Source organism: Chiloscyllium punctatum, chromosome 34 (genome assembly GCF_047496795.1).
Source record: "Chiloscyllium punctatum isolate Juve2018m chromosome 34, sChiPun1.3, whole genome shotgun sequence".
Lineage (NCBI taxonomy): Eukaryota > Metazoa > Chordata > Chondrichthyes > Orectolobiformes > Hemiscylliidae > Chiloscyllium > Chiloscyllium punctatum.
In genome coordinates this window covers 62,906,574-62,931,106 of record NC_092772.1, presented here as the reverse complement: position 1 = coordinate 62,931,106, position 24,533 = coordinate 62,906,574, and the positions used below count along the sequence as shown (strand labels likewise).

Below are 24,533 nucleotides of genomic sequence, written 5' to 3'. Positions count from 1 at the left end.
AGCTCTTTGTGTTTGTGGGGAGAGGGGTGTCGTTGGTGGTTTGCACACTTAATCCCACACCGGTGCTCGATTCGAAACCTTGGAGAGGGAGAAAACGCAATTTTCCGAAATGGATACATGATGTCCCGTGGGTGCAACTTCTTAAATCGGTTTTAAGAGTGGATACCGCTGACAGGACTCTTTATGAACCCCCTCCTCCTCCGCGGGGAATGGTCGAGTCCATTCCTTCCTCCTCGGTGGTTTGGGGGGGGGGCGTGTTCACTTTTGGAATCGTCCATCCCGTTTTGATGGAGGGGGGCGTTTGCAACAGAACGGACATGACCTCTCGTTAAAAACATCACTTGACACGAGAGTCCCCGATCCGAATGATGTTGGACAAGTCACTAAGATCTTTCTGAGCAGGGCTGCGAAATCCAACGTGACCCTTCTCGAAGGGTTCCTTTTTCAACGTTTCTCTTCCCCCCTCCCCCAATTTTAAATCGGAGACCCGCCGGCTGCACCATTCCCTGGTGTTGGGACGGGGGCGCGGGCAGAGCGGAGGGAAATGGTCCCGTCCTTTGTCCGCGAAGGCTGGGGATCACGTGCCCCCCCCGCTGACTGTACCAATTCCATGGAGGGAGGGATGAATGCATAGCGTTGAGAATGCCGGAAAAAAAAAAGGGGAAATGCGTCGGCCACCTGCGATTATCCGACAAAACAAAAAACAGGAACATTCGGTTGGGGGGAATTATAACAAAAAAGGGGTTGGAGTGCCCCCTGAGGGTTTTGATGGTCACGCCCACTTCCCCCCCTCCTCCTTTGCTGTGATCCAAGGGGGTGGGGTTCCGAGGCTCCGCCCACTCTCCGGGTAGACCCGGCCCCTCTCGGAGCGGAGACGGTCAGTCGGAGCCGGAGCTCCGAGCGAGAGGGAGGCAAGATGGCGTCCAATGGTAAGAGGACCCGGAGGGAGGAAACGAAAGACGGCCGGCGAGAAGAATGTCTGTCCGCGCCCGCTCTTTGTCTCAGGCAGCGGGAAGGACGCGCTCTTGTTATATTTTTTATTTCCCAGCCCGGCGTCTAGTTAAAACTTTAGTTTAGCGAACCGGCCGCCATTTTGTTGGGCCTCCATTCCTCAGCGCGGGCGCCATTTTCTGAATTAAATCGTTCTCTCTCACTTTCGGCGGTGGGGCGTCGGAAAATTTTTTAAAAAAAATATGTATATATATAAACCTCCGGCCTGCGTTCGGGAAATGGCCGCGGGGACGGTTTTAATTTCGTTGGTGGCGCGACGGCGAAGAAAGTGCGCAACGTTTTTCTTTGGTGGGGGGCGGCGTGTGTCGACCGCCGCCATTTTGTTCCCTCGCCGCGCGCGTCTCTCTCTCTTTCTTTCATCTTTCTCTCCTTTTTTTATTTGTTTTTGCGTGTCCGGCGGCACATCGGCGACCCCAGGATGCGTGCACCTTCCCTCCCCTCCCCGTGGCGCTTCGAGATGGGCGGCCAGCAGCGGCCCCGGCTCCGCGCCGCCATCTTGCGCCGATGGCGACCCTTCCGTCCGCCTCGTTGTTGTTGATGTTTTCGGCCGCCCAGTTCCGGCATCTGGCGCGGCGGATGCCTCCCCCGCGCGCTCCCGGCGGCCGCGGCGCCGGTGGTCGCCCGCGGCGGGGCTGCCCCGCCCAGGATGGCGCCGGATGGCGGGCGGCCGCCCTCCCCGTCTCTGGTTTCACGCCCTCGGCCATGGCGGCTACATCCGGGGTCTCCGAGCTTCTCCGCCACCTTCTCTCTCCCTCCCCCCCCCCCCCCCATTGTCGCCGGTGGCGTGATGACGTCAACGCGCCGCTACCTTGAAGGGGGTGAGGGTAGAGGGGGCGGGGCTTGGGCGCGATGCGGAAGTCTACTTGTGCCCTTTTACCTCACCCCCTTCCCCAACAGCCAGGAATGCCCAACATCATCGCGTTTGAGCAGGAAGACCCTCAGCCACGGGTTCCCCTTGAAACCCACAGCCACGGGTGCCATCCCACGTGGTTGGGAGGGGAGGGGGGGGAGTTGGTGGGAGGTGTAATTTCAGAAATCTCTCCCACATGCCTTCCATGAATACTAGTGTTTCATGTTCTACATCATGGTGATCCCACTTGAGTTTAGATCACTGGGAACTGGAGATCAGAGTTGGGCGTGGTGCTGGAAAAGCGCAGCAGGTTAGGCAGCGTCTGGGGAGAAACACCCTGGGGAGAAACAGAACGAGCCCTTAAGCCTGAAACTTCGATTCTGCTGGAACGCCGTCAGATGCTGTCTGACCTGTTGTGCCTTTCCAGCACCACGCTCTCAACTCTGATCTCCAGCAGCTGCAGTCCTCACTTTTTCTCTCATAACCGGAGTTCAGCATAGTGAATCTACGCTGGGTTGCCAGCAATTTCTCTATACCTTCAGGTAAGGGGCCCCAACTCCTCTTCCAGCTGTGGTCTGACTCTCCAGTTGGAGGTGTCAGCACACATAAATAATGATGAACAGGACATTGGGGGGGGGGGTGCTGCTTGTCTTCAATCACCATGATATAGAATATAGCCGCAAGGTAGGCTCATGCATGTTGATAACCCTTTAGTTAGGCCACAGTGCACAAAGTATCCCATCAGAATAATTGCATTGGAGAGGGTTCAGAAGAGTTTCACTAAGAAGTTGCATTGGGTGGTAAGTCTCAAATAGGAGGTTTCATTTGTGTTCCTTGTTCACGAATGCCCAGGCCAACCTGAGCAACCCTTTCTGTATCTGCTGCCCTCTGTGATTGATGCTTTGAGAATTCCTGACCCTCTACTTTGTTTTCTTCCCCGGTGGGCACCAGAGGTTTAGATGGGTCTTTCATTGGGGTTGCTTTCAATATTAGCGTTGTGTGAGAGAGAGAGAGAGAGAGGCCTCTGTTTCAGGTGAAGTTGGACAAGGTAGCCTGCTGGAAGGGGCAGGTTGGGGGCATGTCATGGAGGTGACTGAGGTTGGGATAGGGACAGTCGCACATTTTGCCAGACGTCTGTTGTCCTGGGTGAGGAAGTCATGTTGAAGGTTGTGGAAATTCCTGCTCAGCGGGATTATTCTCTGGGATAATTGTGGATTGGAAGTGGGATGTGGTGGAGGTTTAGACCACTCAGCCCCTCCAGCCCTGCCTCACCGTTGGGGTTCTGATTTGTGATTTTATCTGTAGACTGACCCAGAGAGCCAGGTAATGTTCTGGGGAGCTGAGTAGAAATCCCAGTATAGCGGATGGGAGAGTTTGAATTCCGTTAAATATCTGGATGGAATTCATCTAATGGCCATAAAATTTAGATTAGATTCCCTACAGTATGGAAACAAGCTGTTCAGCCCAATAAGTACACACTGCCCCCCCCCCCCCCCCCCCTGAAGAGTAACCCACCCAGACCCATTCCTCTACCCTTTATATACCCCTGACTAATGTACCTAACACTACAGACGATTTAGCATGGCCAGTTCACCTGCCCCACACATCTTTGGAGTGTGGCTGGAAACCTGAGCACCCAGAGCAAACCCACGCAGAATCCACACAAGTATCTGAGGCTGGAATTGAACCCTGGTCCCTGGCACTGAGGCAGCGGTACTCACCACTGTGCTGCACGCCCAATATGGTGGTTGGTTGCCAGGACAAACGCATCTAACATCCTGTGGGCCTGGACCTCCCCTGACCTGTCTGTGACTCCAGACCCCATGGCAATATGGTTGACTCTGCTGTCCCTCATCACCCAGAGGGCAGTTCATTAACTGCTGGCCTAACCTTCGACCCCCTGCGATGAATCAGCCAGCTTCCTGTCTACCTCCTGACAGACTTTCGCATCCTTGCCCACCCAAGTGTTTATCCATTTCTGCCTGAGCCATCCAAGCAATCTCAACCCTAAAAGGGTTGAAGTATTCAATTGTAGGTTTCTCAGTACTCTGTGGAACTGAAATATTCCTTATTGATTTAATGAGAAAAATTGACTTTTTTTCCCTTTCCTCTCCCCAAAGCAGATCTTGGGAACTACGGGCAATCTGCTCCTCAGAGGTGAGTCTGTTTGTTGAGCAACTTCTTTTGCTGCTTGTGTGTTTGTTACCAGGGTGTGTACCTTCTAACCTGCCTGTGTTCTCTCCGTCACAGCTATGGGGCATACAACACCCAGTCTAGCCAAGGAGGTTACTCGCAGCCCCCACCTCAAGGCTACAGTCACCAGGGCTACAGTGGCTACAGCCAGTCAGCGGACTCATCGGCGTATGGTCAGGGTGGGGGCTACAGTTCATCTTATAGTCAAGCGCAGAGTGGTAAGTTATAGTTCAGTTCTGAAGATGGGGCTATTCTGGTTATCTTGCCCCTCCCCCGCGAGAGGGTTCTGCGTGGCTGAAGCAGTGGGATTATCCCATGCCCTCTGCTGCAAGAGCAGGGTTGTTTTGTTGGTTCTGGATGGAGCAGAGTTGCCCTGCACTGCTGTGCCCCAGGAGCTCAATTTTTCCTTTTAGGTGATGTTGCCATTGAATGGGCTGGTGTACCGCGTGTGTAACGGATTGTCCTCCTTTGTGTTTTGGCAGGTTATGGGAGTCAGCCTCCTTCTCAAGGCTACAGTCACTCTGGCCAAGGAGGATACAGTTCAGGGGGTTACAGCAACACCCAGGGGTCCCAGAGTTCATACAGTCAGCAGTCCTCTTACCCCAGCTATGGGCAGCAGCCAACTTCCACCTCCTCATCAAGCAGGTGAGCTCCCACTGCAAAGTCTGCGTCACTCCATATCCATTTGAGAGGAGGTGTCTGTATGAACGCACTGTGACCCAGAGGGGCTGCAAGGAGTGAATGTACCTGACGCAGTGTGTAATCAGCCCCTGAAGGGGGTGGGTGAAAGCAGTGTGGATCTGATGCAGCGTGTCATCAGTCCCAGCAGGGGAAGGAGTGTGTTTTTGATGCATCAGTCCTGTTAAAGTACAGATTTGAAATGGGCCAGGGAATCCCTTGTGGACTCTGACCTGTAAGCCTCTCAGTTTGTCCCGGAGATCGTACTTGTTGGAAGTTTGGAATAAAGAACCTCTTACAGTTTAGTTTTAGTCATCCCCTTTTGTTCATTGATAGCATCACTGTTCCAGCATCCCATTGATATCTGTACGCTACACTAGCTAGGTTCTGATAGCCTCGGCTACCAACTCTTCAAGTGCTCTGTCAGGCTACTCCAATGTACTGATACACAGTGGCTTCCTTTATCCAACGGTTTGTTCTTAATAGGACAGAGAACAGTGAAAAGACTATCTTTTTTGTAAGGAAGAAAAGTAAATTGGCAGATCTGTGTGCGCTTGACCAATCACTCTGACAGGCCTTGAGCTATCCATCGGGTGGGAAAAACATAGACAGCTGAGTTAAGCGTCTGCTATAGAGATAAATTCCTATTATAAAGAGGTACCAGTCTAAGCTAATTGGGGAGTCCATAAGGTAACCTTGCACAGCTCACATGTCTGGTACAATTATTTTACAAAATGGCTTCTTAGCAAGGAGGGCTAACCTTTGACCATAAATAGGTGTCCTGACAGATTGTGTCAGAATCTCTTCAATGTTAGGTTTCTGGGAGCAGATTCCTGCTTTTTATCTTAAGCACAGAATCGTTCTGGACTCGAGGCTGAGATATTCCTGCAAGGTTGTACTTAAAATGGTTAATTAGACTTCAATTAAACATGCCGCCTTTTCAAGTTTGTGATCCAAATTCAAATAAGAATTGACAGTGGGGCAGTCTGCAAGAACAGCAGGGAAGTTAGAGCTTCATCAATATTACTTATAAAGAGTTTGTATTTAATAACTGGTAATGGCTACTCTTTATCATAAAGTCGCAAAATGCAAATACACCCAATCCATAGCAGATAAGCACGGAGTTAATTTTCCACTGGCTCGGCAGCCCCACTGGTGTAATTTTGAACTCAAGTCATCAAAGACTTTTTGTTCTGTCTGACCTGCTTGCAAGGGGTAGTAAGAGTCCGTTATAATTGGCAGCATCTGACTATTAATGACAGTGTTAGATTGTACGGTTTTGTTTCGGGGTCAGAACCAAACACTCATTAATTTCACAAGGGAACAACTATGAATGTTATCACTCTGTGTCCTATTCACACAGATTCACCGATGCTAAGGCAAATGTTCTTAATTGCCTTACAGCATCCTGTTATCACTTCCCTATCTTCTGCATACCTTGAGATTCCCCCCACCTCCTTTTTCTGAGTCTGTCGATTTTTCTAGTGCAGCAAATGTCTATAATGCAGCATTTCCATTTTAGTCTCAATGTTTAAAGGCCAGTTTTAAGGCAGTCTGAGGGGGTAGGAAAGTCTTGAACATACTGACGTTTTAAAATTTCTTCTTTTTTTGATTACAGCTACGGGGGCTCGAACTCCCAGCAGAGCTCGTATGGACACTCCCAGGGAGGTGGTTACAGCCAGCAACCGAGCTCCTATGGTCAACAGGGCTCCTATGGCCAACCACCCAGCTCTTACAGCCAGCAGCAAGGCTCCTATGGCCAACAGCAGGGCTCTTACAGCCAGCAGCCTGGATCCTATGGCCAAGGAGGTGGTTACCAGGGCCAGCAAGGAGGATATGGCGGGCAAGGACAGTATAGTGGGAGCAGTGGTGGTGGCGGCAGTGGAGGTTCCTCTGGAGGAGGTATGTTTCAGGAACTCCCACTCTCCCTCTGAAGGAAAGTGGTGTTTCATGCAGTTCACCTGCATTATATTCAGCTACTCCATTTTGATTAGTTTCCCCCCTATTCAATGGCAGGTCACCTGCCCCTCTCTCTGGTTGAGAATTCCAAGTTTCCCCACCTTCCTGAGTGTTGATAGGGAATTTTAGGCTCTATCTGAAAGGTCTGGACCCTGTCCTCCGTCAGTTTCCCCACATCCACACCCATTTGGAATCTTTCATCCAATCTGAGATCACCTCATTCATCTAAGCCCCAGACAATATCAATCCAACGCTGAGCTTTTGAGTGTAGGGGTTGCAATGTTAGGTTGAGGTTGTACAGGATGCTGGTGAGGCCTCTTCTGGAGTACTGTGTCCAGTTCTGGTCACCCTGTCGTAGGAAGGATGTTACTAACTCGGAGAGGGTTCAGAAGGGATTTACCAGGATGTTACCAGGAATGCAGGGTTTGAGTCATGAGAAGAGGCTGCGGCTTCTTTCACTGGAGTGTGGGAGGTTGAGGTTTATAAAATCATGAGGGCCTACATAAGATCAGTGGCAGATGTGTTTCCCCTCAGATGGTAGATTTCAAGATTAGGATGCATATTTTTAAAGTTAAAGCAGAAAGACTTATGGGGGGGGGGGGTGCAGTTTTTTTAAGTAGTTTGTGTGGAATGTACTTGCGGAGAAAGTGGTGGTTACACGTAAAGTTAGAATGGGGAAAAGACATTTGGAAGGGGACATGAATAGGAAAGGTTTGGAGGGATGTGGGTGTCATTTTTAATTTGGGAATATGTTTGGCATGGACTGGTCTCGTGTGTCCATAACATGATTGGAAACATTGATTTCGCCCCCCCACACAAACTATCCCAATCTGTGATTTCTATTCTGCCCAAATCTTATTGAATTTACTGGAGTTGGCCTGAGATCTTGGGTTCATTTGCTCTCTACATAATGCAGCTGGCCATCATGATCTGACTGTGGGGACTGAATGTTTGAGGATCTGGCCTGAGCAGAGTCACTGCTAGCAGTGGTCTGCGAACCCTTCAGTTGAAGTACTGTTTGAATTCACGGGCAGCGGGGTGGCTTAGGAGTTAGCACTGCTGCCTCACGTTACCAGGGACCCGAGTTCAGTTCCTAACCTCTGGCAACTGTTGTGTGTGTGGAATTTGTACATTCTCCCTGTGTCTGCATGGGTTTCCTCCCATAGTCCAAGGATGGGCCGGTTAGGGTGGATTGGCCGTGGGAAAGTTGTCCTGTAGTGTCCAGGGATGTGCAGGTTGGGGTGCATCGCTTCGGGGTAAATGTCGAATAGAGTAATGGTGGTAGGGGGAATGGGTCTGGGTGTGTACCTTTTGGGAGGGTCGCTGTGGCCTTGTGCCTAAGGGCCTGTTTTCATGTTGTAGGGATTCCGTGTGGGTGTTGAGATGCAGCATGCATGCTGTTGTTTTTCCCTTGTGACCTGGAATTTTTCTGTCTGTCTCCCTCTGTTTCTCCCCCCCCCCCCCCAACCCTGCCTTTGTCTCCCTGGCTATGGAAGGTGGGTACGGCCAAGATGCCAGCCCCTCGAGTGGTTATGGAAACCAGGAATCCGGCAGCTTTGGGAGCCAGCAGGACGGCCGTGGCAGGGGCCGCGGAGGCTACAACCGTGGCAGCGGTGGCTTCGAGCGTGGTGGTGGCGGCGGCGGTGGAAGAGGAGGTCGTGGAGGTCGTGGTGGGGGCATGGGGTAAGGGTCAGCACTTCTAGCGACCACTTTCCTGCTGCTTGTTCTGAAGCAACAACCATCAACTCGTGACGACTAACCTCCTGTCTTTCCCTTTGTTTGGGGGGGTGGGTTGTGCAATTCTGGGGGAGGGAGTGTTGAGCTGCCCCTCCCAGTTGCCGCTGAGGGTCAAGGTTCATCCACTCTGTGTCTGCAATTGTTATTTATTGGTAACGGGGCGACCGGGCCCTGCTGGACGGTTTTCACTGGAGTTTGGGAGATGTCGGGCAGATTCTGTTCACGGGGCTTCTGTCTTTATAATCTGCCCTGTTTTGGAGAATGTTTCATTTCACGAAAGTTGATGCATCTCTATTTCCCTGTTGGTGGTGTTAAGGTTTCCATTTCTCACTGCGTGTCGAAACAGCACTGCTGAGGCTCCATCCAGCCTGTTTCTGGTTGGTGCGTTGACGTGTCTGTGTGTGCGTGTAACTGTGTGCATAAATATACGTATATAGTGCTCATCTGTTCATGGTGCATAAGTGACCAGTGGCAGCCAGTTTCCAGGCTTTTCACACGAGACCAAATTCTTTCTCTTGCACAGAGGGTTTTATATCTTTTTTTAAAATTATTTTCCAACTGCCAGGGCCCGCCCGTGGGTTCTGCTGTCGGCTTGGGGTGTGGAGGGGGCGTTGTCTCAGTGTTACTGAAAGGGAGCTCGTGTCGACTCGTCAGCTCTGATGTGGCAGGGCTGGGCTTTGAGGGACATCACGGGGGTGGGGGGGTGTGTCATGGCCAGAGGTGCCACGCGGGTCAGCATGGACAAGGTAGGCCGTGTGGCCGCCGCCTCTGCTGCTTGGTGAACCTCCCCCCTCCCCCTGTGTCACCTGCCACCATCTTCACCCGGCTCAGGGTGTGTTTGAGTCCAGGCGTAGCCATGGGTTGGTTCTTGGCTCGCCAGTTACATCAGACCCGCTGCTGCACTTGGGCAATGATATTTGGGTTTTGTCTGTTTTTGCCAAGTTCCTGGCTGGTGAGTATGTGGTATACAATGAAAGCAAGTGTCTTTTATTCTCTTTTTGAATATGTAGATGTAAAGAAAGAAAAAAAAGAGTGCTTTCACCTTGTTTCTGATGTTAACAAACTCTGCAATTTTGTGTGTCACAGGTTTCAAAGTGAAATGAACTATGTCACTTCTCCACCCTCCACACTAGATTTACATAACAAGTCTTTATATTTTTTTTTGTTGCTGTTTTTTGGCTTTTGTTTTATAAGGCTCCAAGGGGAGGGGAATGGGTTTAAGAAATTGCATGTCTTACAGTAGCTTCACAAATTAGCCTGGTCAGATGGTTATTTTTCTTAAAGAAAACCAAGGTTAACGCAAGTTTGCAAGATGTCTTTTCCACATACACACACCCCCACACACACACACACACACACACACACACACACACAAAACTCTGTGGTAGCAATGGTCTGTGTTTTGAGATATGAATTGCAAGGTAATGAAAGACAAACTGGGTGTACCTTTTATCAAAGTACGACCTCATTCCTGTATTAAACCTATATATCGACAGTCTTATTTTTAACATGAACTGGATTGAAGGGCTGTAAACGGTTAAATTCTGGCTTGAGCTTAGGTCTGCAATTGTCCTTTTTTTATGCAAGGTTTGGTGTTAGTCAAATACATTCTTACAATGGAAAATTTTGACCAGTTAAGGGTTTTCTGACGCACTGGAGAAAAAAAACAAAACAAAACTGCAACGGAAAAGAGCTGGTTTCGGTGCCATTGTCGCAAGAGGTCTGGTTTTAAAAGGAGGAAACAATGATATACGTATATATAATATATATTCCATAGAACCTTATGCTTAAGTTGACACACGACACACTCTCACGCACACGTTGGAAAAAAAGCTTCAAAGTCTTCAAATTTGTCTCCCCAGCGGTGGTGACCGAGGTGGATTCAATAAGTTTGGTGGTAAGTGAAGAGTTAAGCAACTCCAAAAAGCAAAAAAAAAAGTGGAAAAGTGAAACAAAAGTTGTATTGCTATGAAAATAAAATTGCAATGTGTTGCCACCTTTGAACCAAAGCCACCATGATCAGGATATAACCTATGGGAATGTCACTTAATGGGGCTATCAGTGAGAGTGGGTGGCTGTCTTCCTGATGGCCACGTGAGCACTGAGTGGTATCCTTCAATCTGGGCCTGGCTCACCATCTCGTTGTTTTATTTCTCCAAAAACCAACCAGCCCAGTTTTAAACTTGTGTACTTACACCAGTGTTCAGTTTGCCATGTGAGACTGGTCAAAAACACTGCTGCCAACTATGGGTTATATTTTGGAGCAGTTGTTGATTTGGTTCCATCAAGAGTTTCTCCAACTTCCAATGAATTACTGAAATTGATCTTGGCCTGTTTGCAATGATTGCTAGTGTCAGGCTTCCCATGGGTTATTGGTGAGAAGGTTCTGCGATGTGTTGTGCACGTGGCCCTGAGGCCCTTTGGTGTTTTTCATTGCCTGGCATGCCTCTTTGGGGGTGGGGGGGGGGGGGGGGGGGGGGAGAGAGGGTGAGTGACGCTCCCTGCCTTGGTGCCTCTTTTTGGATGGCCCCCCCCTTCCTCCTCCCCTGAGGAGAGGTGGATCTTCCAGGGTCAGCCTGTTTGGCTTTGCAGGGTGACTCGATAGGAGGCTGTGCCCTTGCAGAGGTAGTCTGGTTCCCTATCTCTTGCTGCCCTGCCTCCATTTAATGGGTGACGACCTGTTGGAGCACAGATCGGGATCGCCTGAACTGGGGGGGAAAGAGAGCATCCTGCCACGTTTAAATTTGTCTTTGTTTTTAATGTCTGTTCCCATTCTGTATGTGTGGGTGCACTGGCCCTAACAACCTGTCTCTGGACATGTTGCCAAGTGCAGATGTGTTCTGAGGCTTGTGTCTGGGTGGCTAGTGGCCATGGCTTGGGAATGGGGTGCTAAAAGTTTCCGTGAGGTTTAAAGATCTAAATGTGTGCCAATCTCAACAATGTGAAGGTGGCGATAAAGGTGGTTGGTTTACCCTGATTCCTTGTTTTAAAAGGATGTGTGCAATAAAACGACTGATGGGTATGTGATAGGGAGAGGGGAGGGTGTGATTTTTGAAAGTAACACCCTGTTCTGTTTATGTGTGTGACTGTAACCGAGTCGCTGGCCACAGCAACTTCCAGTAGAGGGGACGAGTCTGCTCGCTGACCAGGGTGCTGTTGCGCTCAGGCATGTCCCCGAGAAGGCTAGACCTGTTCTAGATCACCAGCAGCAGCCACTCCTGCTCTCCGATCCGATGGCCTGTTCACATTCTGTACCAGTGGAGGAGCTGCTTCTAAAACAGATGAATCCATTTTTAAAAAAAAAACAAACGTTAAACTTAAAACGTGAACGTATGGGTTTTAGCGATGTAAGCTATAACACTATTGCAGAATGAATGACAAATGCCCAGTGTGTCAGGAACACTGTTTAGTTTGCAACAAGAGGTCTTTATATAAAAAAAATAATTTGCCCATTGGGGCTGACAAGTTCTGAATTCTAAATATGGAGAATGCAAATGTGTTCAAACTGGTTACAGATCAGTGGAGGAGGCAAGGTGGTTTTAAATCATTACTCATATATATATATATACACACACTAATAAAACAAGTGAACTTTGGGTTCTGTGTGCTTAATACTCAACCAAATCAAACGGTGTTTTGATGGAATACAAAAGGTGCTGTTTCTTGTGGGTTTGGAGTTGGTTTTTTTCCAATGTAGCTGATGTGATTTGCTGGAAACTGCAGGTACAATTTTCTTTCCTCTGAAGTTGGTAAATGGTTTATTTGTTCATGAGTGCCTTGAGCACCTGGATCTCTATACACTCTGTTACTTTTGACAGTGCTGTTGTGTTACCTGTGATTTGTTTCTGCTGTTGGGGTGTGACCGGGGCTGTTGATGTTGAATGAGCGGTGATTAGTTTCTCTGCTGAATCTTTTCTTTTCTCTCTCTTTTTCACATTGAAGGACCGAGAGACCAAGGACCCGGTGCTCCAAATCCAGGTAGGGGCGTATTTTTCATTCCTCTTCCTCCTTTTTCCAGCGTGTGTGCAACAATTGATTAACGAAGAATCTCCACCATCTGCTCCTCAGGCTCTGATCAGGATAACTCTGACAATAACACCATCTTTGTCCAGGGGCTGGGTGATAATGTGACTGTTGACACGGTTGCCGATTTCTTCAAGCAGATTGGGGTGATCAAGGTGAGATGCCTGTATAATCCCTGACTGGGATAATGCTGTTGTACCGATCTGGGGGGACTCTTTTACTATCTCGGACTGTCTGGGAGCAAACTGTTTTGACCATCTGTTTGGCATGTTCCCTTTTTACTGATCTCCAGCCGAGATTCGGTTTCCCCCACCCTCTGGGCTTCCATTCTGCTGGCTGCAAGTAGGAGTAAGAGGGTGGGGGTGGGCTGTCTGTGTGTTCCTGGGTTAGACTTCCCCCAGGAGCCCTTGGGGAATGGGGGCACGTTACGCCAGGCTGTGCTGTTCCTCGACTTCACTGGAACTTTGCAGACTGTGCACAGGGAGGTCTGAGCAAATGAGGGGCTCTGCATGACTGAGAATCCGTGTGCTCTGGGTTTCTGGAGGGCTTTGCTGTCTCTTGCTGGAAGCTGAACCTACACCCTTTTTTTCGTCTCGTCACTCCTCCTCTTTCCTCCACCCCCCCCCCCCCCCCCCCCCCCCCCCAGGTGAACAAGAGGACTGGCCAGCCAATGATCAATCTCTACACGGACCGTGAGACGGGCAAGCTGAAGGGAGAGGCCACAGTGTCCTTTGACGACCCTCCTTCTGCCAAAGCAGCCATTGACTGGTTCGATGGTGAGTCAGTACATCCCCCCCGGCTTTGCCTGGTATCTCTCTAAAACGTTGTGAACTCAGATGGTTGGGAGTCAGTAAGGTGGAGCTTGCTACAACAGATAGCAAGAGAAATTCCACGTTCTGTCCCCATAAGGTCGAGGAGCAGAATTAGGCTCCACCATTTGATCATGACTCGGGTGTTTTACTGTCTGTATTTTTTTTCTCTTGTGCGTCTGCAGGAAAGGAGTTCAATGGCAATCTGATCAAAGTCTCCTTTGCCACTCGGAGGACTGAGTTCAGTCGTGGGGGCATGCGAGGTGGAGGAGGGAGAGGCGGCGGCGGAGGGAGAGGTGGTTTTGTCTTTTCGTAATGTCCTTGTTTGTATGTACTGTTCGGTTTTTCAACAGAAACTTACCTTCAAAGGCAACCAGCAGTTCTTGTGCTGCGGATTTATTTTTGAAGGGCGAGGTATTGTCATACAGACGGTGCGTAACCGTTGTATCCCATGTTCCTGTCAAATTTGGGAGGATGCAGCATTGCTCTGTCTGCAGTCTCTCTCTCTCTCTGGTGCAGCAGACAACTCCCTGGGCGTTTCACTGAAATGAACCACATTGGCAGGCCCCTCTGCCAGCCTGGCTACTGGTGTAAATCTCAGCACACACTCTGGGTTATTCAGCAGCTGCTGTCCAGGTGTAGGGGTGCTGAGTGTATTATATGGTGTGGGTTCCCAGTCTCTGGTTATGATTCGGCAGCTTCTCCTTCCTCCGGTTGTGACGGGTGTTGTGTGTGTTTTGTTGTTTAGCGCCAGTGGGCCGTGGAGGATACGGTGGTGGCGGTGGTCCCCGTGGCAGCTTCTCTGGCGGTGGAGGTGGGGGAGGAGGCGGAGGTGGATCTGGTGGTGGGCAGCAAAGAGCCGGCGACTGGAAGTGCACCAACCCGTAAGTAGACCTGATGGAGTGTTTCCAGATCCTACCGACCCGCCCCAGAAATCCGCTTCCCTCTCCGGGGTTCCCCGATAGACCTGTCACCCTGGTTCCCCCCCACCCACCCAAGACGGGCAGGTTTCTGTAACTCCATTGCACAAGAGCCGTCAATCAGATCCTTCGGTCCAGAACGGGTCAGGACTTTCCCATCTCCCTGGAACAGAACTCCCCTCGGCGTTCCTGGGGCTTGCTCCCTGATGGCCTTGGCTTGAACCAGTCTACTCCAGAGCAGTCTGTCAGCTCCTTTGAGTCAGGAGGTTGCTGCTGAGGAATGTGGTGCCTCTTTCTCAGCCTGTGTCTGTGGGAGATGTTGGTCACAGCCTCTGTCTGATGTAGGGGGTGGGGGAAATGTGGTACAGTGCAGGGGCAGGGTGACCGGACAGTCTGACATCATTAACCATGGTGACCTTGCTTTTCTGGTTGGCAGGACGTGTGGCAACATCAACTTCTCCTGGAGGAATGAGTGTAACCAGTGCAAGTCGCCCAAGCCTGAAGGAGGCCCACCCCCGATGGGTATGTCCAGGCTCCTGCTTTCTTTGAGTTGGGGGGTACTGTGCTGTGGTTTTAAATGGTTGTGTGGTAGAACACCAAATCCCAGCACAGCTCCATGTGAACAGCCAGCCATTTTATTGTCATGGGGTCTTTAGTGTTTGGAGGGGACTGTCGTCCCTGTCCCTGGAAGTGTTTGGTGGGGGGGGGGTGGGAAGAAATGTAGAGGAGCTTCACTCTATCTAACCCTGTGCTGTCCCTGTCCCTGGGAGTGTTTTTTGGGGGGTGGGGGGAATGTAGAGGGAGCTTCACTCTATCTAACCCCGTGCTGTCCCTGGGTGTGTTTGATGGGGGGGGGGGTGGGGGGGGGGGGGCAGTGTAGTGGGAGCTTTACTCTGTACCTAACCCCATGCTGTCCCTGTCCCTGGGGGTGTTTGGTGAGGGAGGGACAGTGTAGAGGGAGCTTTACTCTGTACCTAACCCCATGCTGTCCCTGTCCCTGGGAGTGTTTGATGGGGGGACAGTGTAGTGGGAGCTTTACTCTGTATCTAACCCTGTGCTGTCCCTGTCCCTGGGAGTGTTTGATGGGGGGGACAGTGTAGAGGGAGCTTAACTGTCTCTAACCCCGTGCTGTCCCTGTCCCTGGGAGTGTTTGATGGGGGGGACAGTGTAGAGGGAGCTTTACTCTGTATCTAACCCCATGCTGTCCCTGTCCCTGGGGAGTGACGGGGGACGGTTGTTGTCGGGTGTGTTGCTCTTCCTCCTCATGCTGGTCAGCTCCTGTACAGTGTGTGTACGTTGTGTCCAGGTGGTTTTGGAGGCGATCGTGGTGGAGGTGGTGAACGTGGCAGCCGCGGTGGCTTTGACCGTGGTGGTTTCAGGGGACGAGGTGGTGACAGGGGAGGCTACCGTGGCAGAGGTGGAGACCGAGGTGGTTATGGCATGGGAGCTGGCAAAATGGATTCCAGGTACGTTGGGGGTGGGGGTCAGGGGCAACTCTACACTTTTTTTTGCTATGTCATGGGGGTAGTGTTTTCTGAGCTCTTCACACACTGCCTCCCTGACTGTCTCATCTCTCGCTCTTCCCTGCCCACACTCCCCTTCCTGCAGCCGTACCATTCTCCACCTCTGTTCCTCATGACTTTTCTCCATTTGTCCAAGGCTACCTCTCAACCTACGCTTCAGTCCCCACTTTTCACTATACCTCAGACCTTCCTTTCCCTGGTAAATCGCTTCTGAACCCTCTCCATTTTAATAGTATTCTTCCTTCGTCTGGGTGACACAGTATTCCAGAAGCTTCCTCCCCAATGTTCTGTACAACCTTGTACTCCTGTACTCCTGTACTCCGGGCTGGATGATGAAGGCGTGTGCGTTTAAATGCTGCCACTAACTATCCTGTCTACATCTGACACAAACTTCAATGGATTATATAACCCTTCGACAACACTGCTCACAACCTTACCACTAATTTTATAAGCCCTACCCATTTTTTCAGCTCATTGGTCCATTTGATTGCAATCCCTTAGTAATCGTAGAAAACCTTCCTTCGCATATCTACTGTGCCACTAATTTTGGTGTTTGCCACAAACTAACTTACTGTGCTTTCTATATTCTTGTCCAAATTCATTATATAATGACAAAAGACCAGAACTGTTCCCTGTGGAACATTTCTGGTCACAGCCCTCTAGTCCGAATAGCATCCCCTCCACCATTATGTCACTTCAAACTGATGCAGGGAGCCTAGTGATGGGAGATAAGGAAATAGCAGGAGAACTTAACAAGTACTTTGCGTCAGTTTTCACAGTGGAAGACAGGAGTAATATCCCAAAAATTAAAGGGTGTCACCGGGCTGAGTTGAGTATGGTTGCCATTACGAAAGAGATAGTGCTAGAAAAGTTAAAAAGTCTTAAAATTGATAAATCTCCTGGCCCCGATGGGATACACCCTAGAGTTCTGAGAGAGGTTGCTGAGGAAATAGCAGAGGCATTGGTTGAGATCTTTCAAGAGTCACTGGAGTCAGGAAAGGTCCCGGACGATTGGAAGATGGCTGTAGTAACCCCCTTGTTCAAGAAAGGATCAAGGCAAAAGATGGAAAATTATAGGCCAATCAGCTTAACCTCGGTTGTTGGTAAAATTCTAGAATCCATCATTAAGGATGAGGTTTCTAAATTCTTGGAAGAGCAGAGTCTGATTAGAACAAGTCAACATGGATTTAGTAAAGGGAGGTCATGCCTGACAAACCTGTTGGAATTTTTGAAGAGGTAACAAGTAGGTTAGACCAGGGGAACCCAGTGGATGTGGTCTATCTGGACTTTCAAAAGGCCTTTGATAAGGTGCCACACGGGGAGACTGCTGAGCAAGGTGAGGGCCCATGGTGTTCGAGGTGAGCTGCTGGGATGGATTGAGGATTGGCTATCTAACAGAAGGCAGAGAGTTGGGATAAAAGGTTCTTTTTCAGAATGGCAGCCGGTGACGAGCGGTGTCCCGCAGGGTTCGGTGCTGGGGCCACAGCTGTTCGCATTATATATTAATGATTTGGATGAGGGAACCGGGGGCATTCTAGCGAAGTTTGCCGATGATACAAAGTTAGGTAGACAGGCAGGTAGTACTGAGGAAGTGGGGAGGCTACAGAAGGATCTAGACAGGTTGGGAGAGTGGTCCAGGAAATGGCTGATTGGAATTTAACGTGAGCAAGTGCGAGGTCTTGCACTTTGGCAAAAAGAATATAGGAATGGACTACTTTCTAAATGGTGAGAAACTTAATAAAGCCAAAGCACAAGGGATCTGGGAGTGCTAGTCGAGGATTCTCTAAAGGTAAACATGCAGGTTGAGTCTGTGATTAAGAAAGCGAATGCAATGTTGTCTCATCTCAAGAGGGTTGGAATATAAAAGCAGAGATGTACTACGAAGACTTTATAAAGCTCTGGTTAGGCCCCATTTGGAGTACTGTGTCCAGTTTTGGTCCCCACACCTCAGGAAGGACATACTGGCACTGGAACGTGTCCAGCGGAGATTCACACGGATGATCCCCTGGAATGACAGGTCTAGCATATGAGGAACGGCTGAGGATACTGGGGTTGTATTCGTTGGAGTTTAGAAGATTAAGGGGAGATCTAATAGAGACGTACAAAATAATACATGGCTTTGAAAAGGTGGATGCTAGAAAATTGTTTCTGTTAGGCGAGGAGACTAGGACCCGTGGACACAGCCTTAGAATTAGAGGGGGTCATTTCAGAATGGAAATGCGGAGACATTTCTTCAGCCAGAGAGTGGTGGGCCTGTGGAATTCATTGCCACGGAGTGCAGTGGAAGCCGGGACGCTAAATGTCTTCAAGGCCGAGATTGATAGGTTCTTGTTGTCTAGAGGAATTAAGGGCTACGGGGAGAACGCTGGCAAGTGGAGCTGAAATGCGCATCAGCCATGATTGAATGGCGGAGTGGACTCGATGGGCCGAATGGCCTTCCTTCCACTCCTATGTCTTATGGTCTTATTACTACGTCTCCTGTTGTTCAGTCAATTATGTGTCTAAATGGCAGGCTCTCCCTGAATCCCCATGTGACCCAACTTCACGAATTACTCTGCCGCGGGGAACCTTGTCAAACGCTCGGTTTTAACATCCAAATAAACGAGGTCTATTGCTGTCATCATCAATCCTTTTGGTATCTTCCTCAGAAAACCCAATTCAATTGGAGAGACACTATTTTCCCCTCTGAAAACCGACCTTATCCCTAATCAATTTTTGCGCCTCCGTTAAAATCCTCTCCAACAATCGTCCACAACCAAAGTCGGGCAGCCAGGTTGAAAATCTCCCCAGTTTTTCCTTTATCAACATGAACCACTGCAGTCATCAGACACCCCACCCGTGGTTATAGACGAGGGGTCTGGCAATTTCTTCCCTTATTCCCCAACGGACGTTAGATCGGGAGATATATCCACCTCAGACCTCCTGAACACACACTGATTTTTAACACGTCACAATTTATTTCTCTATTCTCCAGACTCCAATTCTTTCTCCGCCAGTAAAAACTGGCGCAAAATATTCATTGAACATCTCTTGCATCTGCTGGGGTTCAATGCACAGATAACGTATTCACCTTTAACGGACCCTATCCTCCCTCTCTCTCGAGTTGCTGCCTTGCTCTTTAATGTATTTGTAAAACCTCTTTGGATTTATCCTTGACCCGATCTGCCCATGCTGTCTCATTCATATTCCCTCTTTTGCCCTCCTGATATTTCTTGATAAGAATGGCCTTGCACTTTTTACAAATATTTGATTGATTGAGATTGTTGAACCAAGCTGTGTACAGCCAAAATAAGATTCTCTCTTCTTGGATCAAACCTGAAAACCGTGATTGTCTATTGTTCCTGAATCTCACTCGCCTTACCATTCGCTCAACAGGAACATCTATCCCAAAAGCCCCCCCCCCCCCCCCCCCCTCTTCAGGCTGGCGTGTTGTATGAACACTTCTCAAAGCCCCTGTTGGTGTTGAAGATGTTCGTTCTCTCTCTCTCTCTCTCTCTCTCTCTCTCTTTTCCCTTCTCTCCCCCCCCCCCCCCCCCCCCCACCCCACACACCACCGTGACTCCTCTCTCCCTCTCTCTCTCTTCCCCCCCCCCCACCGTGACTGGTCCCCAGTTGTTTTGATCAGGGCCTTGTTCTCTGTATTTCCACACTTCCCCTGTCACTGAGCCTTTTACCTGTGTGAAGGCTGCTGTTGGGTTGAAGAGGCAGTCTGTTCTTGGCCAGTTTGGGAGAGACTTCTAACCTGCTTGTTCCCTATCTCTCTCCAGGAGCGACCACAGACAGGACCGTCGGGAGAGACCCTATTAGATTGTGTACATATTCATTGGGACCATATGGGATTTGTACCTTTTAATTTTTTTTATTTTATATACCGTTACTGTGTTTGGAACGTGCTGCAAGCTGTGTAGTAACCGTTACATTGTGTGTGGGGGGAAGCTGTTTCATTTTTGTTTTTGTATCTGTTGGATTTTACCTGTATTTTCTCAAGTTGACATTAAACTTCCAACTGTTTTAACAAGCCTGACTCTCCTTTGGTAGCAGGGTGGACCCTTTGAGCTGGCACATGGGACTATGTCAGTTCCAACAAATTTGGTTGGCTCTGTTTCAGTGCTGCCTGACTCTGAAATCTACCCCCAGAAAGTAAAACTCAGATTGCACTGACTTTCCCATCCCTGGGGAAAATACTTTGTCTATTTACCCTGTCTGTGTCCCTTGTGATTTTATAAATCTCGATAAGGTCGCCCCCCTTAGCCTCCAATACTCCAGGGAAAACAGTCCCAGTCTATCCAGCCTCTCCCTATAGCTGTAACCTTCCAACTCTGACACCATTCTTGTAAATCTTTTCTGAACTCTTTCAAAGTTTCACAGCGTCCTCCTGCTCGGACGGAGAGGGGAACTGGACACAGCGTCACCAGTGTCCTGTACAGCCGCAACATGACCTCTTAACTCCATAGTCGGTAGCTTTGACCAATAAAGGAAATTCTGGGTTAGTGGTGCTGGAAGAGCACAGCAGATCAGACAGCCTACCAAACGCTGCCTTCACTATCCTATCTACCTGCGACTCCACTTTCAAGGAGCTATGAACCTGCACTCCAAGGTCTTTGTTCAGCAACACTTCCTTGGGCCTTACCAATAAGTCCTGCCCTGGTTTGCCTTTTCAAAATGCAGCCCCTTGCATTTATGTAATTTAAACAGTCTCTTGCTCCTCAGGCCATCTAATCTATATCTCTGACCTGCTTATCCTTTGGGTATGGATGGTGATGAGAGAGTGTAGGCTGATGGGCCTAGATTAGTTCGTAGGTTGGTGCGACACCAAGGGCCGACTGGTCTGTTTTGCGTTGGTTTGTTCTATAACCTTCCTACTACCCCTGTACCTCTAAAATTTTGGAGTCATCAGCAAACTTACTACCTGCCTTACATTGATTTGAGTGGAAATGTACAAGTTCCTGAGATTCCCCTTTCAATTCTTACCTACCCCAGTGCTGCTAGCTCTCGCTGATCAAGACTGCCTTCGTTTGTACTCAGTGGGGTTTGGAAGATGTCTAGGATCAGAGGGGTGTTACCTCATAACTCATGGGGACAGAACTTGGCCATTTGGCCCATTGTGTCTGCTGTGCTGCTATGCTCCCCTCCAATTAAAAACCTGCCTCCCCTCCTCTATAGGTTTACTCACTGCCCCTAAATCCACCACACTTTGGGATGGTGAATTTCTCACACGCACTATTCCTTCTCAGCTCAGCTTTAAACTTAGTCTGTGTTCTCCTAGGGCTGTGACCTCTCCTCCTACAAAGCCCTTTTACAGGAGGAAACATCTGCTCCACATCTCATTAACCCACAACTTTTTAATTGTCTTGAGCACCCCTGATTTGATCTCCCTTCCTTCTGCTAAACGGCAGAGTATTGGCCCCAAGCTGTTCCATCTCTCTTTGTGTGACAGAGTAATGGGGTCACCCACTGAAGGCTGATGAGCAGCAATTCCCTCTCTTGGAGAGGGGTGAATCAGTGGGACGACTTCATCATGGAGGCAGAGTCATCCAAAAGGTGGCGACTGTGGATGGGGAAAGAGAAAGTAGAGACATCTATCTCCAGTCAGCTGCAATCCCCGTGAATGGTGGGGGTGGACGCGATGGACCCATTCTGTGCTTGCGTCGAGTTCCATAAGTCTCTGGGCTCTGTGGCGCGTGGGTCTAATCTCTGAATGACCAAGGGACAAGTGGGAAGTGAAAGGATCCTCTGGTGATTTGGGATCAAGAACGAGCACAGCCACTGACCCAAGCTACAGCCAAACTGAAACAGACGTGGAATATTGTCGAGTGTGGTCATCAGAGCGAATATTTGGCCCATTACATGTGCTAACCCATTTACAGTAGTCCCGTGTCCCCATACTGCCTCCAAAGCTGAGCAAGTGTCTTGTTCTAGTCCTTTTTGAAGGAGGTGAAGTCTTACAGCATCAACTACCAGCCCCTGGCTCTTCTGTTCATAACCTGCTGCAGGACCTCCCTCAGTCCAGGCTATAGTGTTAGTGTTATAGAACAGACACACATGGAGGTGTAGGTAAGTAATTCTTTGAAGTTTGCATCACAGGTAGACTAGGTGGTGGTGAAGATGTTCCTTGCCTTCATTGCTCAGACCTTTTGAGGATCAGGAGTTGTGATGTCACGTTGAGGTATTTCAGGATGTTTGTGAGGCCTCTTCTGGAATACTATGGGCAGTTTTGGTCACCTTGCTATGAACCTGGAGGGTTCAGTGAGATTTCCCACAATGTTGTCAGTAACAGACGGTTTGAGTTATGCACAGGAGGCTGGGCTGTTTGTCACTGGAGTGCAGGATGTTAAGGGAAGACCATACAAAATCACGAGGGGCTTCAGATAATGATTAGATTACTTAGTGTGAAAGAGGCCTGTCGGCCCAACCCATCCACACCGAAGCGCAACTCACCCAGACCCATTGCCCTACATTTACCCCTTCGCCTTTAGCAAGACACTTCACCTAACCCTGGACTGTGGGAACAAACCCACGCAGATACGGGGAGAATGCGCAAACTCTGCACAGTCAGTCGCCTGAGGTGGGAATTGAACCCAGGTCTCTGGCGCTGTGAGGCAGCAGTGCTAACCACAGTGTGGATAGCAAAAGGTCCTTTCCCCAGCTTGGAGGAGTTTGAGATCAGTGGGCATGTTTTTAAGGTTGGGGGTGGGCGGGGGGGGAGGAAGAAGGAGACTTTTAAAAGGGACTACAGGGGCAACACTTACACACCCCACCTTCTGTGGGAGTAGCATGAATGGCCAGAGGAAGTGGTAGATGCGGGTACAGTTGCAACATTGAATAGGCATTTAGAGAGGTACATGAACAAGAAAGGTGTACAGGGGTAATGGGCCACGCACAGGCAAATGAAACTAGTTAAGCTTAGGATCCCTGGATGGATGGGTCTGTTTCTGTGCTGTGTGATGCTGTAATCTAATCTCCACTTGGCCATGGGACTCTGGATGTGGTCTCTCAGCACCCTGTGTAACAGAAGCTGACCTTTACACTCCATTTCCCTTGTGCTATAGCATTCCATTAGCTTTCCAAATGTCTTCTTGGGCCTGAACTGCTGTTATTCGTGAAACCTCAAGAGAGTCTGTTTAATTCTCTCTAGTCAAAATGCACACTTTCAAGTTGTTACGAAGATGGGGGTGTACTTTAAGAGAGTTAAAAACAGCACAACTACTGGCCCCAGCAGCAAGTGTTCTCAATAAGGCACCAATGGCAAACCATTCGAGTAGTTCGTTAGTAGGAGACAAAAGCAAATTTGAAATCGACTGATCAGTTTAAAACAATGCCACAATCTGATGGTCAGGGATATAAGATGGGAAAACTGAACAGTGGGGAGGAGAACTGCCCAGCCTAAAGCGCACCAGACTGCTTGAAAAAACCTCTCTCTCTCAAAAGGTCCCTGTTCAATAAGTTCAATCAGGAGAAAAGGACAAGGCTAGAAAGACAAGAACCTCCAACTGCCTGGTTTTGATAGAAGAAGTTTTGTAAATCTTAATTGGAAGTTTTTATCGGACTACTATTACGGAAGAGAAGGTAAAAGATAGGTTCAAGAAAGAAATTGTAAAATAGTGGTTAATTAATTATTCTCATACTTTAAGAAATAAAATTGTTCATTTTTACCTGGTTCTTGAATTTTTACCGATTCCTGCCCGGGATAAATCTTTTCTGGGGTGCTTTTTGTAAATTAAGCAGGAGGGTTTACCCTGTGTCGTAACACCCACGGTATATCCCCTGTGACCCTTGCCGAGCTGCTCCGGCTTTCCGTCGCTGAGACGATGTGTATGTTCCGGGATTGTCCAATAAATGGGAGAACTCTGAGGAACATTGACACAGAGAGGGATCTCAGCATCGCGGTCCCCAGATGTGCCCACACGCCAGTGGGTAAAGTGCTGCCTTGGTGGGCCGGAGGATCTAACATAGAAGTCGGGCAGTGAACTTCAGCGCGGCCACGCGACGTGCAGAGGGTTCGCCAGGATGCTGTGTGGCCCAGAGAGATTTAGGCACGAGGAAAGATCGGATGAACAATGACGGAGGCCGAGGGGGTGATCTGATGGGGATCTGCGGACTTATGAGAGGCCTGGAAGAGGGTGAGCCATCAGAGACGTGTTTGTCCTAACCTCAGGGGAGGCAAGGTCCAACTACAAGAGGTTAAAGGTCACCATTCCTGATCACGAGGCAGTCTCTTCTGTCTCCGAGACACTCAACGATACGGTCTCTGTGGCCTTCTCTCTGCGACACGTTCACCATCCTCTGACCAGAGAAATCCCTCCCCCCTCTCTGGGGCTGTGCCCTCAGGTAGTCACGGTAACAACGCCTGGTGCTGGGGTGTGCGTGGGTGGAAAGACATTCCTACAGCTCCCCCCCCCATTGGAAATAAGGAACGCACTGCCTGAGGGTCGAGGCTGTCGCAATATGTGAGAAGTTAAAAACTCAGCTCACGTCCGGCAATGGATCAAGTGCGAGCATATGGGAGAAGAATCGTTTGGTATAAGGGAGCTGTTACTGCACTGGGGAGCAACTCTGGATTCCCCACGCTGACAAATACAATCATGTACTATCCACGTCCCCCGTCTAGATCTCTCTTAAATGTACCACCCTCTGTGTGAAAAAGTTGCCCCTTGGATCTCTTTTATATCTTTCCCCTCTCACCCTAAACCTATGCTCCTCTAGTTCTGGACTCCCCCAGGGAACAGATCTTGTCTATTTATCCTATCCATGTCCCTCATGATTTTATAAACCTCCAGCCCCAGCCTGTTCAGCCTCTCCCTGTAGCTCAAACCCTCCAACCCTGGCAACA

At 49.4% G+C, this 24,533-nt stretch overlaps 1 protein-coding gene across 2 annotated transcripts; it reads left to right on the top strand.

Annotated features, from left to right (window-relative positions):
- Positions 1-797: 797 nt before the first annotated feature.
- fus (FUS RNA binding protein) lies at positions 798-19,721 on the top strand. 2 transcript variants are annotated; one of them, XM_072553662.1, is made up of 15 exons: positions 798-929; positions 3,982-4,018; positions 4,112-4,272; positions 4,537-4,699; positions 6,351-6,634; positions 8,188-8,374; positions 10,291-10,325; positions 12,371-12,406; positions 12,497-12,606; positions 13,098-13,227; positions 13,446-13,556; positions 14,009-14,144; positions 14,617-14,702; positions 15,487-15,646; positions 19,471-19,721. In XM_072553662.1, exons 1-15 carry the CDS (start codon positions 917-919, stop codon positions 19,508-19,510), a joined length of 1,689 nt encoding a protein of 562 aa, XP_072409763.1. In that variant the 5' UTR covers positions 798-916; the 3' UTR covers positions 19,511-19,721. The 2 variants fall into 2 exon arrangements, with proteins under 2 accessions (XP_072409763.1, XP_072409764.1); XM_072553663.1 differs by having other exon boundaries at positions 838-929; positions 3,985-4,018.
- Positions 19,722-24,533: the final 4,812 nt, after the last annotated feature.

What these genes read in the sequence shown, in the direction of transcription:
- fus (XM_072553662.1), top strand. An exon ending in TCCACCTCCTCATCAAGCAG is followed by an intron (nt 4,700 to 6,350) that starts GTGAGCTCCCAC and finishes TTTTGATTACAG; the next exon opens with CTACGGGGGCTCGAACTCCC. An exon ending in TGGAGGTTCCTCTGGAGGAG is followed by an intron (nt 6,635 to 8,187) that starts GTATGTTTCAGG and finishes TGGCTATGGAAG; the next exon opens with GTGGGTACGGCCAAGATGCC.